Raw genomic sequence first — 19,483 nt, 5'->3', positions numbered from 1 at the left:
GAAAATATGTGAAAAGGGCTCAAGGGTTGAGATAAGGACGAGAAAATCACGCAATAATTATTGTTAACGGGCAAAACAGACTCAGCATAAGAAGACAGATAGTAAGATTTATTGCTCATTACTAACAAGCTAGAGAAGTGAGAAACAAAAGGAAAGAAACCAAAAGCACCTCTCCCCCATCCACCCTCTTCCACCTCCTCCCACCGAGTGGCGCAGGGGAACGGGGGAATGGGGATTATGGTCAGCCTCCAGTGCTTCTTCACTGCTCCTTCTCGGTCACTCTCGTCCCCTGTGCTGTGGTGTCCCACCCACGGGATGCAGTCCTTGATGAACTGATCTGGCGTGGGCTTCCCACAGGCAGCAGCTCTTCCAGAGCTGCTCCAGATATGGGTCCATACCACGGGGTCCATCACTCAGGAGAAAACTGCTCCAACCTGGCTCCCCTACGGGCAGCAGCTCCTGCTAGGTCACCTGCTCCTGCGTGGGCTCTTCTCCACGGGCTACAGGTCCGGCCTGGAATCTGCTCCGGCAGGGGTCTTCCACAGGCGGCAGCCTCCATCGGTGCAGGGCCACCTGCTCCACCGTGGTCTCCTCCATTGGCTGCAGCGTGGAAACCTGCTGCACCGTGGTACTCCATGGGCTGCAGGGGGACATCCTGCTTCACCATGGTCCTCACCACAGGCCGCAGGGGACTGACACTAAGACGGACTCGATAAGTATTTTATATTATCTGTGTATCGTGGGAAGGGGAGGAGGCCCTGTTTCAAAGGCTTCCTAGTAGGTTCCCCTGAAGAACACTGCTGCTGTCAAGAAGAACCGATACCTTGTAGTTCGCTGCAACCGAACTGACAAGCGAGGCAGAGAAGTGAAAACGGTGGGGGACTGAGGGGCCGCCAATTTAGATGGGCTCCAACCACCTCCTACGATACACGGGAGTCAGTATCATCGTTTTGGTCAGCTATGGGTCTGCGCATCCCCATCAGCCTTTTAAATGGAGCTTGATCAGATGAAAGGATCAATTCATCATCCAGCAAACGACAGCGGGTGCTCCCAGTTTCTGAATCACATTATGTGACCTGGTGTCAGTGCAGCCATGCTTTAACCAATCAGGATTTTATTTCTGCCCAAGTTCTAAGCCAGGAAAGGGGTACTGTAATTTACCTGAAGGTGTATTACTGTGCATACCGGGGGTGTGAAACCATTGCTATGGACTGGACACTTGGGCTGGTTGGGATAAAATTTTACAAGTGGGATATGGGCTGCAAGGTTGTAACCAACAAGCAGGTCCCCGTTACAGGTGGCAAGGGCATGGTATAGGGTATACAGGAACCTTCCATGGAAATAAAGAAATTTGCAAGGTTCTATATATAAATATAACAAACTTGGATGATACTAGCTGGGTACTAGGAAAAATGTGAGGTGTCAGATTTTACAAACAGAACAGATAGGGGAGGACTCATACTAATAAAAAGGAGGATGCTGATAGGCCCCAGGCAGTAGGACTAAATGAGGTATTGTCAGAAAATGTCCAGGGAATCCAGCCTGCGGAAAATACTACAGTGCCAACCCTTGGCAGCCCTACGAGCTCAGGTAAAGCCGAGAATGATAACATAGCTGGGAATAACATATGGGGGGGTCATGAATGCCAGCTACCAATTATTAAACAAAACAAACCCAAATGTAACAAAACACTGTTGATTATGCTTTAGTATAAGGCCTTCATGTTATGATGCTATCGGGAATCCTGGGGAGCCCTCCCGCACAAACGAGAACAACCCTCTACAATGCAGTTGGGGAAAAGACATAAGGGTAACACTAACACAAGTCACTGGAGGTGGTAGGTGTGTGTGCACGGTTCCTAGTGGGAAGTGTCACCTACGTAATATCTTGGAGAATGGAAAACAATCAGCCGAGTGGTTAATCCCAGCCAACAACGCTAGGTGGGTTTGTTTGTGAGTGGGAATAACTCCTTGTCTATCACTAAAACTCTTTAATGCGTCTCGTGATTTCTGTATACAGGTGATAATTATACCAAGGATTCTATACCACCCTGAGGATTATATGTACACCCAGACACAGTGGAAAGTCATCATCTGGAAAGACGGGAACCATTCACGGCTCTAACTTTGGCCACCCTAATAATCCTGGGAGGAGCTGGAGTGGGGACCAGGGTAGCCTCATTGGTTAAACAAAATCAAGAATTTACTTCCTTATGCATTGCTGTGGACGAGGACCTGACCCAAATTGAACAATCCATCTCGGCCCTGGAAAATCTATCAGGCCATTTTCAGAGGTAGTGTTACAAAATCGTAGGGGATTTGATTTGGTATTTTTTACAACAGGGCGGGCTGTGTGTAGCCCTGAAAGAGGAGTGCTATATGTATACTGATCACACTGGAGTGGTAAGAAATACAATGGCAAGATCCAGGGAAGGGTTGGAAAAAAAAAAAAGGAAACTGCAGAATGAAGCCCGACAGAGCTGGTATGAATCTTGGTTTAATTGTTCACCTTAGCTTACTACTTTATTATCAACAATAACAGGACCTTTGTTGTTATTAATAATAGCACTAACTTTTGGACCATGTATTTTTAACAAATTGATTGTGATTGTAAAGGGACGTTTAGAAGCGGCACATTTAATGCTCAAACATACCAAATACGAGCCAATAAGTACCAGCGAAGGAATCAAGGAAACATTAGTTCTTAGTAGCCAGGCATTGCAGAGCTTCAATGAACAAAATGAGTAACTAAAAGAAAAAGGAGGGATTGTAATACGCAATAAATGTTTGTTCATTGCCTTTTGTATTATAAAAACAAGGAGTTCTGCTTGAGGAGCGGGAATTGCGAAGGCTCCCTGCTGAAGTAAGGAGCTGTATAATACGTTATAATATGTTTACGTTAGCACCTGTATTAAGAAAAATTGTACATTGCTTCATCAACATTAAAAAGTTTTCATGACATTTTGATCATTGAGACAATCTACAGCCTAATAATTTTCAATTATTAGTACATTTTCAATATTGTACCATTTTGGTCCTACGTGTATTAAGGACACACGAGAACTAGAAAAGGTGCAGAGGTAATGAAGATGAAATGGTCTACACAGGATAACTAAATAAACTATTTTTCTCCAGCTTTTAAAAAGACAATTCTGCAAGGATATTATAAAATCCAGTAAGGTCTGTGTAGACTTAATTGTCATGGAACAGATGGATAAAGCACGACAGTCTTTCTCTAAGGAACCAAGAGCACACCAGCAACTACTAGCAACTAGTAGATAGTTTTCACATATCCTTGCCTCATGATTTCATGGACACTAAATCTGCAGATTAAAACCTAGAAAAACTGGACAGTTATGGGAAGACACATCCAACGAATACACCTTTACTTAACGGAGTCTCAAAACAAATTAGTGGAGGTTAGAAAAATGCGCTAGGGAGATATCAACATATGTATTTTTTCCGGGAATCTTGTACTGGCCATCATCAGAGACAAGATATGGGAATAGATGGATTTTGATCTGGCACAACAGACTCTGTGTGCTGTTTATACATGTATATAATATATGAAATATATATATATATATATGAAGTATATTATATATTATTATATGCTATATATAATATATAGTATATACATTGTATATAATATAATATAATATATATGTATATATGAAGATAATACACGTATATCTTCAACAAGTGAAGAGAAATCAAAAGTATTATTAGTTAGTGAATAAAGTACAAATGGGCACAATTTACCTTGCCATTTAGAAACCAAGTAAGGATTGGAAATGCTGTACACTGGTCGACTTTTCGAAAGAATACCTTTTCCAAAATAACCCTTCAAAGATAAGGAAAAAATCTTTATTTTATCATCAGACAAAAATGAACCTTTATTCAAGTGACAGAATATTTACTGCCCTCATCTGCTGAAAAAAAGTATTTGAAATCTTAAGCATGTAATCTTAGCCTAAAGCTTTTTGCTTAGCTTCTGATAACTAGCCTGATAGCACAGCCTCTTGTGCCAGTTTGGTGAAGGGCTGCATTCAGAGCTGGTCTGCGCTGATCTGTTGTCCCTGTTCTATTGAGCTTCACTGAACCAGGGGCTACATTTTTTTTCTACCTTTGTACAGTGCCTGACACAGGCCAGTCTCAATTTGGGATGAGGCCTCCAAAAGCTGGATCAAAGTAGATTTAATGGGAAAGCATAACCCATGCACAGTACTCTTGCACTCAAAACTTCAAGTTTTGGGTCTTTTTCCTCAATTTCAAATATTTGTCAGATGACATCTCTAAGCAGACTGTTGAAAGCAGATGCAGAAGAAAGCACCTGATGTGTGACAACGCATAACAGAAAACAGAGATGGATAAAACTACAGCTTAAGAATGGTGATGAAACGGTACTCAGACATAAAGGGCTCAGAGCTCGTATTACTCAAGAAGTAACTTCAATAAACTCTGAGCTTAAAAGAATTTTACAAGCATTTATAACGCATCAATATTCCAACTTTCTGAGCTTTAAAAACAAGAAAGTGCTTCTGCAAGACTGCATAAGCATTGAAAAAATAAACAAACATAACAGACATGAACTTTTGTTTGTTTTTGCTCATGTCACTTCATTCCAGTATTTATTTGCTGGGTTAAGGATGAAATACTTTCTGTATTTGTTACAGAAAGTATGTTTTGTACATATTTCTGGAGAGGAGGGAGATGTGGTGTGTTACTGGAGGCTAACAGGGCAGGGCAGCATGAGGCAGGCAGGTTTTAAACCAACATTATGCTCTACGGGCTCTACCTGTGCTTACACACTAGAGGTACTGTGCAGAAGCTGTACACCACCTTGTTATAGAGCCGCTCAATGTCCTCGGGGTTCCTCACAATAACATTGTTGTTCATAATTTCAGCCTGGCACATTCTGAAATCCTCCCCACCTACATCCACGGGAAAGGGGGCTTCGTACGACTCAAACACTCTTCTTTTCCTCCTCGGGGGACGGAAAACTGCTTCTGCCATTTCCTACTATTAACGTTTCCTCCTAAAAAAAAGCGGAAACAAAGCATATTGAAGAGTGAAAATTCGCCCCTTTTTACACTACCCCCACGCCGCCGCCCTCCACACACAGCGCCCGGCCCGGCCCCGCCGCCCGCCCGCACCCTCCGCAGCGCGGGGAGGCCGCGCACGCCGCCGGCCCCCGTGAGGCAGCGCCCCGAGCCCCCGCCCCGCGGGACGCTGCGCCTGCGCGGAGGCTGAGGGGGGGAATGGCGTGAGGGGAGGGAAAATGGCGGCCGCGGGCAGCGGGGAGCCTGCTCCGCTCGGGGGTGACTGCTGCCGGCCTGGGTGCTGCCGGAGTGCCCGCAGGCTGCCCGACAGCCCCTGCTGGCGGTTCAATAAAGCGAAAAAGTCGGCGTTTTGTGTGGAACGCCTGTTACTGAAATGAGTGATGATCTTCATAATGAGGGGCGGCTGAGATACACGGGTGGGTGGAACTTTATAGCTGTGGGAGGTGAGGGAAAAAGATCGTTTTCAGCTTGAAGCGGTTGGTTTTGGCGCTGTTACAAACCCTTCACTTTGCGGTGACTCATGTGGCTGCCTAGGATAATGCAATGCTACTTGCACAATTTAACAGAGGTGATTGTGCAGCTTATTACCAGAGTTGAATTGAGGAGGAAATGGCAGTGTAATTAAAAAAAAAAAAAGTACCTGAATAAAATGCAAAGCATTTCCAGTAGGTAGTGTAATACACAATAAATGTTTGTTCATTGTCTTTTGTATTATAAAAACAAGGAGTTCTGTTTGAGGAACGGGAGTTGTGAAAACTCCCTGCTGAAGTAAGGAGCTGTATAATGCTTAGCTAGACACTATGAAAATTCTTTTGCTTAATGTAACAAAAAAGAGAACCCCCTCCCCTTCTCTCCTTCTGCATCTCAGTTGCCTCTTTTGTTCAAAGACACTGTTGCAAAGCTCATGTAGCCATCTCCTGGTAAGTTGCTAACCTAGTGTATCAACATCCTGCCTTCCTGTCTCACGCTGGGCCAACATGACCAAATCTAAAAAAAAAGAAGTTGAACCACAACGCCGAGGAAGACTACGGCCTTCATCTTCACGACCACCAGAGGGACAGAGACGACCCCCTAGCAACAGTGCGCGCAGTCGCAGAATATACCAGGATGTGCTGCGTAATCCTGAAATCACCAAGATATAAAAAGGGACCCTGGCGGGGGTGAGGTGCGTGCCGTTGGCGGAGCCGAGACTCCCCGGCCGCCCAGCGCTGTTTTGCTTGCTGTTGCTTAGTCAATAAATTCCTTTCTATGATTAATGCAATGCTCTCTGAAAATTAATTAAGGGGGCAACTTGTAACAATGCCCGATTTCTAGGGTCCACACTTTGATCGTAAGGTGCAAAGTGGCCCTTTTAGATGCTGAGACCTTATTTGAGAGGAAAACCCCTCATTCCATATTCCCAAATCCTCATGCTAGGAGCTGGGGCCTCAATTTTAGGGCCCAAAGCCTCCTTATTGGGCCCAAACACGTATATGGAGGGTGCAAAACAACACTTCAGGATCCAGACCCTGAGCTGCAGAGTCCAAAGGCCCAGGTTTTGGCTCCAAAGCCTGACTTGGAGATACAAGATTTTCCTTGCTTCCAGCCACACTCTTATGGACCAGGCTGCCACTTACAAGGAACAAACCCCTATTTTTAGGGTCACAATTTTATTATAACCTTATTATTGCCACATCAGGGCCCAGGGACCATCTCTGGAACCGGGAGCAGGGCCTCTGTGGCAGGTCCTGTCCCAACGGACACAACGGACCTGGTTCCCTGCAATGCGGACTTCTTAGATGGTGAGGCCTTATTGGAGAGGAACAGCCCTCCTTTCAAATTCCCAAATCCTCATGCTAGGAGATGAGGCCTGAATGTTAGAGCCCAAAGCCTCCTCTTTGGGTCCAAACACCCATCTGGAGGGATCAAAGCATCACTTTAGGATCCAGACAGAGGAAGCGGGCTGCGCTGTCCATGATTTTTAGGCCCCAGCATCACATATTAGGGCAAAAAGCATCCTCCTTGGGCTCAAAAGCCCTTTTTAGAGAACGAACCCTCCTTTTCAGTGCCAGGATCATCATTTGCTGAGTCAAGGCCTGACTGTCACATCCCAAAGGCTCAACCTGAGAGCACAAAGCCTCTTTTTTAGCACCCAGAGCCTTCTCCTTGGGACTCAAAGCCTCAGGTTGGGGTACAAAGGCTCATTTTCTGGGTTCAAAGCCCCGTTTTAGTGTCCAGAGACCCCCATGCTAGGCTCTAAAACTTCATTCTTCATGGCTGACGTCTCATGCTCAGGCTCCAAACCCTGATTTTCAGGGCCCAGACGCTGCTTTGGGATCCTAAGTCCCCTGCTGATTGCCTACCTTCTCCTTTGTGGGGCCAAGAGTCTCCTTTTTGGTGACCAAAGCCTTAATATTAGGGCCTGGAGACCCAACTCTTGAATTCAGAGCCGCCTTCTTGGGGCCTTCCTCATTAGGATCAAAGGTCTCATTTTCACCCTATAACCCCTTCTCTTCAGGGCTAAGAGCATCTTTTGCGGATCCAAAGCCTTTTTCTCACCCTTTCTTTGCAGCTGAGAAGCATACAGGCATGGCACCAAGGCTCCTCTTTATAGACCACAGCCTTGTTCTTAAGCACCCAGCTTTCAGGACGTTTTCAGGACAAGAGAGCCTATAGTTGGGATCCAAAGCCGCCTTTATCACCTACACCCTCTGTTTTTGGACACAGGCTCTCATTTTCAGGGCCCAAAGCATTCTTTTTAGACCTCAGCATCACATATTAGGGCAGAAAGCCTCTTCCTGGGACTCCAAAGCCTTGTTTGCAAGGATAACCCCTCCTTTTTAGTGGCTTTTTCTTGCTTCCACGTCAATGTCGTGGACCAGGCGGCCACTTCCAAGGAACAGTTCCCCGTGTTTAGGGTCCACAATGTTATTCTAATTTAGTCTGCCCGCTGCAGGGCCCAGGCAGCGTCTCCGGAACCGGCAGCAGGGCCTCTGGGGCGGGTCCTGTCCCAACAGCCACAACGGACCTGGTTCCGTGCAGCAGCGACGGCTTGGAGTGCTCCCACGTGCTCCAGGTGCGAAGCAAAGGCACAAAGCGCGGGCACCTTGCCCCAGAAAGCCAGCGCAGGAGCCAGGGCTGAGGAGCAGGTGGGGCAGCGCTGCCAGGGCTGCGCAGCGGGGCCGGCCCCAAGGGGCCTGGTTCGGCAGTGGGGCTGGGGGCAGCCCCGGGCAGGGGGACCTCCCTCCAGGACAGGGGCTGGCGTCTGCAGGCCCCTGGGGACAGTACCCCCGCGGGGCTCTGGGGCCACCCGCGGGGGCCTGGGGCCGGTGGCAGCGGTGGCACTTTGTGGCATCCCTCCCCCGCCACAGGAGCAGGAGCCACATTCCCTCCTGAGCGCTCCCGGCAGGATGTCAGGGAGACCCCCCTGCTCCCCGCGAGCGGCCTGGCTGGAGGAGGCTGGGGCCTCCCCGGCCTCCAGGCCCCAGCCGCAGCCCTATGAGGAGACTGAGGTGCAGCCACTGCAGGCGCCCTCTGGCTCAGGCGTGGGCCCTTCTGCCTCGGCCGTGGCGCATCAGGAGGAAGAGGACGCCCTGAGCTTCCTCCGCGCTTGCTGCAGCCGCAGACCCAAGGTACCGCTCGCTTTTGTGCCGCGGCTGCTGGCCTCCTGCGGGCAGCCCCTGCTGGGCTCCCCTGACCCGCTCGCTCGTCTCTCCCCTCCGCGGCTCAGCGAGAGGCGCAGAAGCTGAGGTTTCTGGCCTCCGTCTGCGACGCCTGCCAAGCCGCCGTCGCGGACCCGCACACGTGGGACGCGGTGTATTTCTGCCAGCTGGAGGTGGCGCAGAGCATCGAGGTGAGGGGACGCCCTGCCCCGCGGGGAGCACCCTCTGGCCGGGTGCTGGGCACCGGGAGCCGTCTGGGACGGGGCAGCCATCCTGTAGGCTGTAGGCCAGCCCCTGGAGCCGCTCGCTGGCCAGGGGACGCTGCCCTGTGCCATCCATCGCGCTGTGCCCTGCAGGCGCTGCTGCAGGAGGAGCCCAGCGATCGCCTGGACACGGAGGTGCGGCAGAAAGCCATGCTCGCCATCGCCGCCATGAGGTACCTGGGCCAGCGCGGGCTTGGCCGCCACTCCCGGCCAGGGGCCCCGAGTGGGGCACAGGGTGCCGCACAGGGGGCGTTCCACACCTCTGCCCCCCTCCCCTTGCAGCACAGCGCGGCTGCTGCCGCCGGCCATGACCAACGGCCTCCTGCGCGCCTGCTTCCGCGGGGTCTTCCACCTCCCTGGCCACGAGGACGGGACAGACATGGACACGTCTCTCTACGTCAGGGTATGCACGGGCTGGGCTCTGGGGATGCCACTGCTCCGTGTTCGGGCGCCCCGAGCCCTGTCCTCCTCTTTGCAGACCGTGGAAGCCCTGGACAGCCTGCTGCAGGCGCTGGTGAGCAGCGCCGGCGCCTGCGGCCTCCTGGAGCTGCAGAACATCGTGAAGGTGGGGCTGGGCAAAGGCTGGGCTTCAGCAGGACGGGGACACGGCAACCCGCCTGGCCAGCGCAGCGGGGGGACGACGGCAAGGAGCAGTGCTCCGTGCTGCGGGCACACCAGCAGCTTTTCTCCCCCCAGCTCCTGCTGCCCTTCACCCAGCAGCAGCCGGAGGCCGTGGAGGAGAGGGCCATGGCGCGGATCGCCGGGCTGGCCGCCTTCCTCAACACCTGCTCCTTACCCCAGGTAGGGAGCCCCTGCTGCAGGCAGCCCTGGCGCCCCCGGCCTCGCTCCCCGGCCGCGGCTCTCCCCAGCTCCAGGCTTGCGCAGAGCCGGGGCTGGGGCTGGGGCCCTGCCGCCCCGCTCAGCCGTGCTCCCGCGCTGCCTCTCTCCCCAGGTCAGCTCCTGCTTTGCAGGAGCCACAGTGCTGAGGCATCATCACCCCGAGAAGCACCGCTTCGCCTTGCTGGGGAGGCTGGTGGGGTACCTCCTCCTGTGCTGCACCTGCGAGAGTGAGGGAAAAAGCCACGAGGCAGCCAAGGCTGTGCGCCACCTCTGCCTCTTCGTCACACAGCAAAGAAGTGAGCGGAGCAGCGTCGGGCCGGGTCCCTCCAGACACGGGCACAGCCAGGCCAGCACCAGGCCGCCTGGGCCCCTCTCCTCAGCAGGAGAGACCCGAGCGAGCGAGCGAGCGAGCCCGGCTGCCTTGCCGCGGGCTGACGAGCCCTTCCCCCTGCCCTGAGCGCGAGAGCCCGGGCCCTCCCTGGCCGCGCTGCCCCCGGCTCTGCTCTGGCATGCCCCCTTCCTGCCAGGGAGGCTTGTGCCCGAGCCCCCGGCTGCCACTGCCAGTTCCCCAGGCCCCCCCGCCGACAGACACTGTGTCCGCTTTTCTCCAGGCACAAGGCTGTGCGACCAGGATGCCGAGCAGCTGCAGGGCTGGCAGAGCTGGCGAGCTCACCTGTCCTTGCAGCTCTCCGAAGACAGCAACAGCAACAGGATGTTCATGGTGAGAAGCGCCAGCCCCGAGCCCTGAGCCCTGAGCCCTGAGCCCCGGAGGAGAGCCCGACCCTGCGACAGCAGCAAGAGGACCGGCGCTGTCCCCGACAAAGCCCGGTCCCCACGGGGCCCGCACGCGGCCGCACCCCAGCCGTCGCCCAGCCCCTGCTCCCAGCTCTCCTGGGGCGCTGGGAGCAGCAGGGCTGAGCGGGGCCGTCGCAGCCCTCGCGGTGGCTGACGTGCTGCCCTTCCTCCCACAGATCTTCATGAAGTACCTGCAGCCCTTGGAACGCCTGGGCGTCTTCCTCTCCGCCGTGCAGAGCATGAGAGCCCCGAGTCCCCACAGCACCGAGCTGGCTGCCCACATGGTGGACGTGCTGGCGGCAGAGACCGACTTCCATTCGGGACAGGTGGGTGCCCGCCAGCACCCCCGGCCACGGCCACGGCTCCAGCCTCCAGAGCTCCTCGGGGCTCTGTTCCTGCCCTGGTGCCGGCCCAGTCTCAGCCGTGTCCCACCGGCAGGTGCTCCACATCGTGTGGGCCATCTACAGAAGCCTGCCGTCCGTCAGAGCCGCGCTGGCCCTTCAGAGCCTGGACAGGGCCCTGCTGCTGCTGGCCAGCAAGTGCCCCAGGGAGACGGTTGCCAGCCTGCTGCAGTGCTCGCTGACCTGCACCAGGTACGGGGCCCAGCAGGGCTCCTCTCGCACACCCCCAAAGCCGTCAGCCGGGCCGGGGGCGGCCCTGCTGACAGCCCGGGGGTCCCGCAGCGTCGCCGTCACCATGTGGAGGGCGATGGTGTCTGAGCCCCCAGCCACAGAGAGGGTGCTGCGCGAGCTGCTCTGCATCCTCATGAACCAGTCTGGCTGCAAGACATCCACCTCCACCAAGGACCACCCGCGCATCCTGGCCCTGGCCGTGAGTTCCTCGCTTGCCCGTCTGCGTCTCCGTCGGGCAGGGGCCGGGGCAGGGGCCGGGGCAGGGGCAGGGGCAGGGGCAGGGGCAGGGGCAGGGGCAGGGGCCCCGCTCCCCTCCCCTGGCCCCTGCCAGCCTTCTCCGCACCCTGGGGCACCAGCCTGGGGGGCTGCGTCCTCCTCTGTCCCTCCCTGCCCACGCCTCCGCCTCCGGGTGCTTCCTGCAGGCAGCAAGGCCCCTCCACGAGATCCTCCTGCTGCCTACCAGCCGGGGGGAGGCGAAGGCCATTTTCCCCCAGCTCTTCCTGGCCCTCCTCTTCCAAGTGTCCTTCACCACGGAGCTGAAGCTGCAGGAGGTGCAGGTCTTCTGGGAGAAGCACCGGCAGGACCTGCTCACTCCCGTCAGGTGCCACATCCCCGGCCCCTGCTGCTCAGAGGAGCCCAGGGCTGGGGCTCCCGGCGTGACCCGGGCCCTTCTCTGCCTGCAGGTCCACGGTGCAGGCCCTGAAAGCGCTGCTCCGCAGCGTGGGCCTGGAGAGCCAGGTGCTGGCCATCGAGGCGCAGGGTGGCTGGGCCGCGCTTCTCAGCGCCGAGAGCCACCTCTGGGGCGTGCAGGTGGTGGCCAGGTGAGAGCCCCTCGTTGGCACCATCCCAGCCCTGGAGGTGAAAGGGGCTTCTTGGAGGAAGTGCTGCCACAGCATGGGTGCCCGTGGCCGCTGGGCTGGTGGCAAAAGAGAGCGCTGCAAAGCCAGGAGAGCTGGGCCCGCCCGGCTCGGGGCTGACGGCGCCTGCTTGCCGTTCTCCCTGCCAGGGAAATGAAGGAGTTGCCCAGGAGCCTGCGCGCCACCATCATCCACCAGCTGGTTGAGCTGCTCCGCACGGAGGCCTCCTCCTGGCAGACGGTGGCCATGGTCATCCTCAGCAAGGTGAGCAGGGGCAGCAGGAGCAGCGAGCCCACGTGGGGCTCTGCACAAGCCCTGCTGCCTCGGGGCCAGGCTTGGCCGTGCCCTGGCATTCCTGCCCTGGCATTCTTGCTGCTGAGCCGGCACTGCGCCCCACGTCCTTTTCAGCTGCTGGAGTGCACAGAGCTCGGCGACGAGCTGGACTGCGTCGTGAGCCTCTTTGCCAGCTACCTGCAGAGCCCGTGCCTGGGCATGCAGAGCCTGGTGCTCAGGGCGATCCTGGGGCTCACCAAGAGGCCGGCCACGGTGAGCGGGGGCAGCCGGCAACGCCACGAGTGCCGCGGCTTGGGCTGGGCTGGCCCCCGGCTCTTGTGGCTCGGCACCTTGCCAGGCAGTGGGGAGGGGAAGGGGCGTTGGGCGGGCTGGGAGAGTGTTTTCGCCCAGGGGGCAGTCATTGCTTTCCCCAAAGGAAGGTGTTTTGTTCACACAGGTGAGGCAAACGCTCGTCCTGCTGCCGAGCATCACGGAGCAGCTGCAGGCTGCAGACAGCGACACCCACGCTGTCGCTCTGCCCGTGCTCAGCACCATGCTGCAGCTCCTGGAGGGGAGGACGCTCAGCCTCGCGGCTCTGGAGCTGGCCGGCAAGCTCCCAGCCCTCTTTGGCGACGTAAGGCTGCGTCCCCATGGCTGCGTCCCTGGGACAGCCCGCTGGGGGCTCTCCCTGCCCGCTTCCCAGCCCTGGGCGCTGCGAGCCCTTGGGCAGGCTCGTTTTGCAGCGCTTTTGGGGGATCGGGGACTTTGCCCACAGCAGGACCCATGTCCCCCTCTCGCCCTCCCCAGGACTCAAGTACGGTGCGGCTTCTCTCTATTCGCCTCTTCCTCGACACGCTGGGCTTTGTGAAGGGCAGCCAAGAGAAGCTGCAGCAGGTGGCACACAGGAGCCTGCTCCCGCTGTCCCTCCACCTGCACGACCAGGACGAGAGCGTGGCCGAGGTGGGCATTTTGCTCCTCGGGGGAGGGCGATGCTGACTGCCCTGCCCTGCCCTGCCCTGCCTTGGGGGCCCCCGAGCACCAGGGGTGCTGCAGCTGCTGGCAGCGTTAGGCTCCACTGAGGCCCCCTCCCTGCGGAGGGGCTGCGGGGGGGGGAGCAGGGTCTTCTGCCCAGGCTCTGCTGCCATCTCAGCTGTTCTGCAGGCCTCCCGGGAAGCCCTCCTTGGTGTTGCGCGCTTCCTGCGCTGGAGGCAGCTGGCGCACCTGGCCGAGACGCTGCAGAGCTGGAAGATCGTCGAGTGCCTGGTACGCACAGTTCTGCACCCAGGGCCGGGGCCGGGGCCGGGGCCGGGGCCGCCCTGCGCTGAGCCCGCGCCCTTCCCTCTGCAGCTGGCCAGGAGGAGCAGCGCAGCAGAGGAGTACCTGGCCCAGAGCCTGCCCTACCTGCAGAGCCTGCAGGAGCCCCTGCGGCGGGAGGCTGTGAGGTTCACTGGTGAGCCGCGAGCCTGGGGTCCCCTGTCCCTGTGCCTTCGTGCTGCGCCCCGGGGAGCAGCCGGGGGCGCTGACAGGCCGTGTGTCCCCAGGGCTCGTGGGGAGGCACCTGCTGGATCAGCACCAGAGCAAGAGCCAGGACATCTGCCAAGGTGAGCCAGGGAGGGGGATGGCAGGAGCCTGTCCCCTGCTCCCTCCTGGCTGTGCGGAGAGCTGGGGGCAACGTCTGTGGGGGGCTGGGCGCTCTGTGGGTACAGGGCCGTCACCTCGCCTCTCCTCTGTTCTCTCAGTCCTGCAAGGCTTGGCAAATGACCCCTGCAAGTCGGTCTCGTCGCTGGCGATTCAGACGGTGCTGATCCTGCAAGCACCAAGGCCACGCTCGCGCTTCAGCTTTCGGCAGCTGTGCTCCAGGCTGCAGAAGGCGTGGAGGAGGCGACGCTCTTCCCCGGCAGGCAGCTAAGCGTGCTGGAAGGCTCCCGGCATCTCCTCCTGCCTGCGGCGCAGCCCCGCTCCCCGGGCACGTTCCCTCCACTTCTCCGGCCTTCTGCGTGCCGGGAGCACGCCCGAAGCAGCTCCCGAAGCCCATGAACAACAGGGCTTCAGCCGGCGCCTCTCCAGCAGCGAGCCTGCTCCAAGACCCCCGCTTCGGCCTGGGACACTGCCAGGGATGGCACAGCCGCAGCTCCACTGGGCCACCCGCCCTCAGCGCGGAAAGTGGCCTCCTCCTCCTCCTCGTTGCCATCAGAGCTGGCCAGCAGCATCCTCAGCTACACGCAGGCTGTGCCTCCCCAGCCCCGGGGGCACTGTGCAGCCCTCCCTGGAGCGCAGCTCTGCGCACACGCCCCACTCCTGGGGGCCTCGCTCTTTTGCCCTCTCTCTGGCCTTTCGCGTGGTCTCCCCCATTTTCTTCTCTTCCCTTCCCTTCCCTTCCCTTCCCTTCCCTTCCCTTCCCTTCCCTTCCCTTCCCTTCCCTTCCCTTCCCTTCCCTTCCCTTCCCTTCCCTTCCCTTCCCTTCCCTTCCCTTCCCTTCCCTTCCCTTCCCTTCCCTTCCCTTCCCTGCCCTGCCCTGCCCTGCCCTGCCCTGCCCTGCCCTGCCCTGCCCTGCCCTGCCCTGCCCTGCCCTGCCCTGCCCTGCCCTGCCCGTCCCTTCATTTTTTTCCTCCCTCTCCCTTTTCCCTTTAATTAAACTTTTTGTATGTCAAACCACGAGCTCCACGTGTCTGTCGTATTTTCTCCCCCTGCCTCTTGGAGGAGGGGCAGGGAGAGAGCGGCCTTGCTGGAACTCGGCTGCCCACCTGAGGAAAACCAGCACCCTGTTGGGACAGCAGGGGCGTGCTGGAGTGCTGCCTTTCTCCACTTTACCATTTGCCCGGAGGAACGATCTGCCCCCTCTGACTCTGGCCAGCACTGAGCGTCCTTTTGGGATGCTGCCAGGCTGCACGAGGACAGCCAGGCGCTGTAGCACTGGGGAGAGAGTCTCCAAGTGCCTTCCCTCCAGAGGCCAGCTCTTCTGAAGACAGCAGTTTCCCCCAGCAGGGGGAAACCAAAACCAGTGCTTTGTGTCCCAAAGAAGAGGCTCTGAGCACAGAACCAGAGGCCTTGGGTCTGAAAAATCAAATAAATAAATAAATAGAAAAAAATAAACGAAACAAAGAAAAGGAAAAAAGAAAGGGAAAAATGGTGTTGGATCCTAAAAGGCTTCTTTGGTCCTTCAAAGTCTCTGGGCTGCATGGTCCCAAACCCCAGTTTTAAAGTCCAAAGCCTCACTACTTTGAGGACCACCCCTTGGTTAGGATCCAAAGGATCTTCATTAGTAGGCCCCCGTGTTTCCTTGTTTGCCTGCCACCGCCTTCTTTTCAGGGTCCAGCACCTCCACTTGGGATCCAAAGTCGTCTTTTGATCTCGTGACCCCTCAGAATTGAGCCCCAGGCTCTACGTTCTAGTGAACAAATCTTGCTTTTCAGGGCCCTGCAACTCCATGCTGATCCAAAGGGGACTTTTTATGGCTTACCTCCTCAGTTTTCAAGCCCACGCCATCATTTTTAGGGCACAATGCCTTACTTTGGTGTTTCACAGTTTCATTGTAGGCTGCAAAGCTGCCTTTACAGGGTGCAATACCTTAGCTGACAGGAACCCTCTTTCATTTTTGGTTTCAAAATGTTCATTCGAAGAGCCAAGGCCTGAGGCTTTGGGCCCAAAGCCTCCTTTTCGGGTCCAAACACCCATCTGGAGGGAGCAAAGCATTGCTCTTGGATCTACACAGAGGAGGGCAGGCTGTGCCTTCTGACATTTCTAGGCCTCGGCCTCACATAGTAGGGCAAAAGCCTCTTCCTTGGGCTCAAAAGCCTTGATTGAAAGGATAACCTCTCCTGTTTTTTTGTTGCTTACACATCAACCTTAGAGACCAGGCTGCCATTTCCAAGGAACAATTCCCTATTTTTAGGATCCACAATTCTATTATAAGATGCAACGCGGCCTTCTTAGATGGCCAGGCCTCCCCCTTAACCTAGCTTCTGGATCCAATGTCAGATTTTTCTTGCTTCCAGCCACACTCTTACGGACCAGGCTGCCCGTTTTAGGGCAACATGCCCAATTTCTAGGGTCCACACTTTGATCGTAAGGTGCAAAGCGGCCCTTTTAGATGCCGAGGCCTTATTTGAGAGGAAAACCCCTCATTCCATATTCCCAAATCCTCATGCTGGGAGCCGAGGCCTAAATTTTAGGTTCCAAAGCCTCCTTTTCGGGTCCAAGCACCCATCCGGAGGGAGCAAAGCATCACTTCAAGATCCAGACAGAGCAGGGCGGGCCGCGCTCCCTGTCACGGTGACAGCCTGCTGCACTGCCTGCCTGTGACCAGGCCACACGGGACACCTCGGTTTGGACAAGGCGCCCTCCACAGCGCAGTGCAGCCAGTGGGGATGCAACAGGCTTTTTATCACCTACACCCTCCGTTTTTGGACGCAGGCCCTCATTTTTAGGGACCAAAACATTTTTGTTTTAGTCCTCAGCGTCACATATTAGGGCAGAAAGCCTCTTCCTTAGGCTCCAAAGCCTTGTTTGAAAGGAGAAACTGTCTTTTTTAGTGGCTTTTTCTTGTTTACACCCACAATCTTAAGGACCGGGCTGCCATTTTCAAGGAAGAAATCCTTGATTTTAGGGTCCACACGTTCACTGCAAGTTGACAAGCGGCCTTCTTAGATGCTGAGGCCTTCTTTGAGAGGCCTCACCCCATTCCAAATTCCCAAATCCTCATGCTGGGAGCCGAGGCCTGAATTTTACAGTCCAAATACTCCTTTGTGGGTCCAAAAACCTAGATGGAGGAAACAAAGCAGCACTTCAGGATCCAGACCCTGAGCTGCAGAGTCCAAAGGCCCAGCTTTCAGCTCCAAAGCCTGACTTGGAGATACAAGACACGCCCTCTCCTCCTCCTCACTGCCTCTTGCCTCCTCCCCGCATGAAATTTTAACAGTCCAAAACCTCATTATTAGGGCCCCATGCTTCCTTATTTCACCCCAAATCCCTATGTTCAGGGTCCACAACCTCCACTTGGTATCTGAACTCTTCTTCTGATTGCCTCATCCAAGGCAATCAGAAGGGCACCCCTCCTTTTAAATTCCCAAATCCTCATGCTAGGATCCGAGGCCTGAATTTTGGGGTCCAAACATCCTTTCGAGGAAGCAGAGAGTGGAGGGCAGGCCGCACTGTCCATCATTTTTAGGCCCCAGCATCACATATTAGGGCAGAAAGCCTCTTCCTTGGGCTCCAAAGCCTTGTCTGAAAGGGTAACCCCTCCCTTTTAGTGGCTTTTTCTTGCTTACACATTAATCTTACAGACCAGGCTGCCACTTACAAGGAACAAACCCCTATTTTTAGGGTCACAATTTTATTATAACCTTATTATTGCCACATCAGGGCCCAGGGACCATCTCTGGAACCGGGAGCAGGGCCTCTGTGGCAGGTCCTGTCCCAACGGACACAACGGACCTGGTTCCCTGCAATGCGGACTTCTTAGATGGCGAGGCCTTATTGGAGAGGAACAGCCCTCCTTTCAAATTCCCAAATCCTCATGCTAGGAGATGAGGCCTGAATGTTAGAGCCCAAAGCCTCCTCTTTGGGTCCAAACACCCATCTGGAGGGATCAAAGCATCACTTTAGGATCCAGACAGAGGAAGCGGGCTGCGCTGTCCATGATTTTTAGGCCCCAGCATCACATATTAGGGCAAAAAGCATCCTCCTTGGGCTCAAAGCCCTTTTTAGAGAACGAACCCTCCTTTTCAGTGCCAGGATCATCATTTGCTGAGTCAAGGCCTGACTGTCACATCCCAAAGGCTCAACCTGAGAGCCCAAAGCCTCTTTTTTAGCACCCAGAGCCTTCTCCTTGGGACTCAAAGCCTCAGGTTGGGGTACAAAGGCTCATTTTCTGGGTTCAAAGCCCCATTTTAGTGTCCAGAGACCCCCATGCTAGGCTCTAAAACTTCATTCTTCATGGCTGACGTCTCATGCTCAGGCTCCAAACCCTGATTTTCAGGGCCCAGAGGCTGCATTATGATCCTAATTCCCCTCCTGATTGCCTACCTACTCCTTTGTAGGCCAAGAGTCTAATTTGTGGTGATCAAAGCCTTAATATTAGGGCCTGGACACCCACCTCTTGAATTCAGAGCCGCCTTCTTGGGGCCTTCCTCATTAGGGCCAAATGTCTCATTTTCACCCTATTACCCGTTCACTTCAGGGCTAAGAGCACCTTTGCGGATCCAAACCCTTTATCTCACCCTTTCTTTGCAGCTGAGAAGCATACAGGCATGGCACCAAGGCTCCTCTTTATAGACCACAGCCTTGTTCTTAAGCACCCAGCTTTCAGGACGTTTTCAGGACAAGAGAGCCTATAGCTGGGATTCAAAGCCGCCTTTATCACCTACACCCTCCGTTTTTGGACCCAGGCTCTCACTTTTAGGGCCCAAAGCATTCTTTTTAGGCCCCAGAGTCACATATTAAGGCAGAAAGCCTCTTCCTTGGGCTCCAAAGTCTTGTTTGAAAGGATAACCCCTCCTTTTGACAGGATTGGTCTTGCTTACACGTCAATCCTACAGAGCAGGCTGCCATTTCCAAGGGGCAATTCCCTATTTTTAGCGTCCACAATTTTATTATAAGATGCAACACATCATTCCTAGATGGCGTGTTAAAATATCAGGAGGGGAGGAGGCAAGAGGCAGTGAGGAGGAGGAGAGGGTGTGTCTTGTATCTCCAAGTCAGGCTTTGGAGCAATCCTGGGCCTTTGGACTCTGCAGCTCAGGGTCTGGATCTTGAAGTGCTGCTTTGTTTCCTCCATCTAGGTGTTTGGACCTGCAAAGGAGGATTTGGACCCTAAAATTCAGGCCTTGGCTCCCAGCATGAGGATTTGGGAATTTGGAATGGGGTGAGGCCTCTCAAAGAAGGCCTCAGCATCTAAGAAGGCCGCTTGTCAACTTGCAGTGAACGTGTGGACCCTAAAATCAAGGATTTCTTCCTTGAAAATGGCAGCCCGGTCCTTAAGATTGTGGGTGTAAACAAGAAAAAGCCACTAAAAAAGACAGTTTCTCCTTTCAAACAAGGCTTTGGAGCCTAAGGAAGAGGCTTTCTGCCCTAATATGTGACGCTGAGGACTAAAACAAAAATGTTTTGGTCCCTAAAAATG

General features: G+C 55.1%; 2 protein-coding genes and 1 non-coding gene across 9 annotated transcripts; 2 read left to right on the top strand and 1 right to left on the bottom strand.

Moving 5' to 3' along the window:
• Window positions 1-87: 87 nt before the first annotated feature.
• LOC113841869 (uncharacterized) lies at window positions 88-5,302 on the bottom strand. Of its 6 annotated transcripts, XR_005262127.2 has the most exons (5): window positions 5,156-5,299; window positions 4,842-5,037; window positions 3,762-3,843; window positions 2,654-2,747; window positions 88-1,057 (listed from the first exon to the last, which is right to left on the bottom strand). It is a non-coding gene; the product is annotated as an uncharacterized protein (transcript). The 6 variants fall into 6 exon arrangements; XR_005262126.2 differs by having other exon boundaries at window positions 2,654-3,843; window positions 5,156-5,302; XR_005262128.2 differs by having other exon boundaries at window positions 88-640; window positions 2,654-3,843; window positions 5,156-5,302.
• Window positions 5,303-5,328: 26 nt separating this feature from the next.
• LOC140003611 (uncharacterized) lies at window positions 5,329-10,558 on the top strand. Its single transcript, XM_072044439.1, has 10 exons — window positions 5,329-5,478; window positions 6,062-8,190; window positions 8,413-8,673; window positions 8,772-8,894; window positions 9,060-9,139; window positions 9,249-9,369; window positions 9,445-9,531; window positions 9,663-9,767; window positions 9,919-10,102; window positions 10,418-10,558. Exons 3-10 carry the CDS (start codon window positions 8,452-8,454, stop codon window positions 10,552-10,554), a joined length of 1,059 nt encoding a protein of 352 aa, XP_071900540.1. The 5' UTR covers window positions 5,329-5,478; window positions 6,062-8,190; window positions 8,413-8,451; the 3' UTR covers window positions 10,555-10,558.
• A 215-nt stretch (window positions 10,559-10,773) lies between these two features.
• Window positions 10,774-15,982, top strand: LOC140003610 (maestro heat-like repeat-containing protein family member 6). Of its 2 annotated transcripts, XM_072044437.1 has the most exons (13): window positions 10,774-10,927; window positions 11,040-11,194; window positions 11,285-11,432; window positions 11,656-11,834; window positions 11,917-12,054; window positions 12,240-12,354; window positions 12,499-12,636; window positions 12,821-12,997; window positions 13,171-13,323; window positions 13,525-13,626; window positions 13,711-13,813; window positions 13,905-13,964; window positions 14,103-15,980. In XM_072044437.1, the coding sequence occupies exons 1-13, from the start codon at window positions 10,784-10,786 to the stop codon at window positions 14,270-14,272; spliced, it is 1,782 nt and encodes a 593-aa protein (XP_071900538.1). In that variant the 5' UTR covers window positions 10,774-10,783; the 3' UTR covers window positions 14,273-15,980. The 2 variants fall into 2 exon arrangements, with proteins under 2 accessions (XP_071900538.1, XP_071900539.1); XM_072044438.1 differs by lacking the exon at window positions 12,499-12,636 and having other exon boundaries at window positions 14,103-15,982.
• Window positions 15,983-19,483: the final 3,501 nt, after the last annotated feature.

Source organism: Anas platyrhynchos, chromosome 13, assembly GCF_047663525.1.
Source record: "Anas platyrhynchos isolate ZD024472 breed Pekin duck chromosome 13, IASCAAS_PekinDuck_T2T, whole genome shotgun sequence".
In the NCBI taxonomy this organism is placed as follows: domain Eukaryota; kingdom Metazoa; phylum Chordata; class Aves; order Anseriformes; family Anatidae; genus Anas; species Anas platyrhynchos.
Note: the sequence above shows the minus strand (reverse complement) of the source record. Positions and strands in the feature narration are given on the sequence as shown.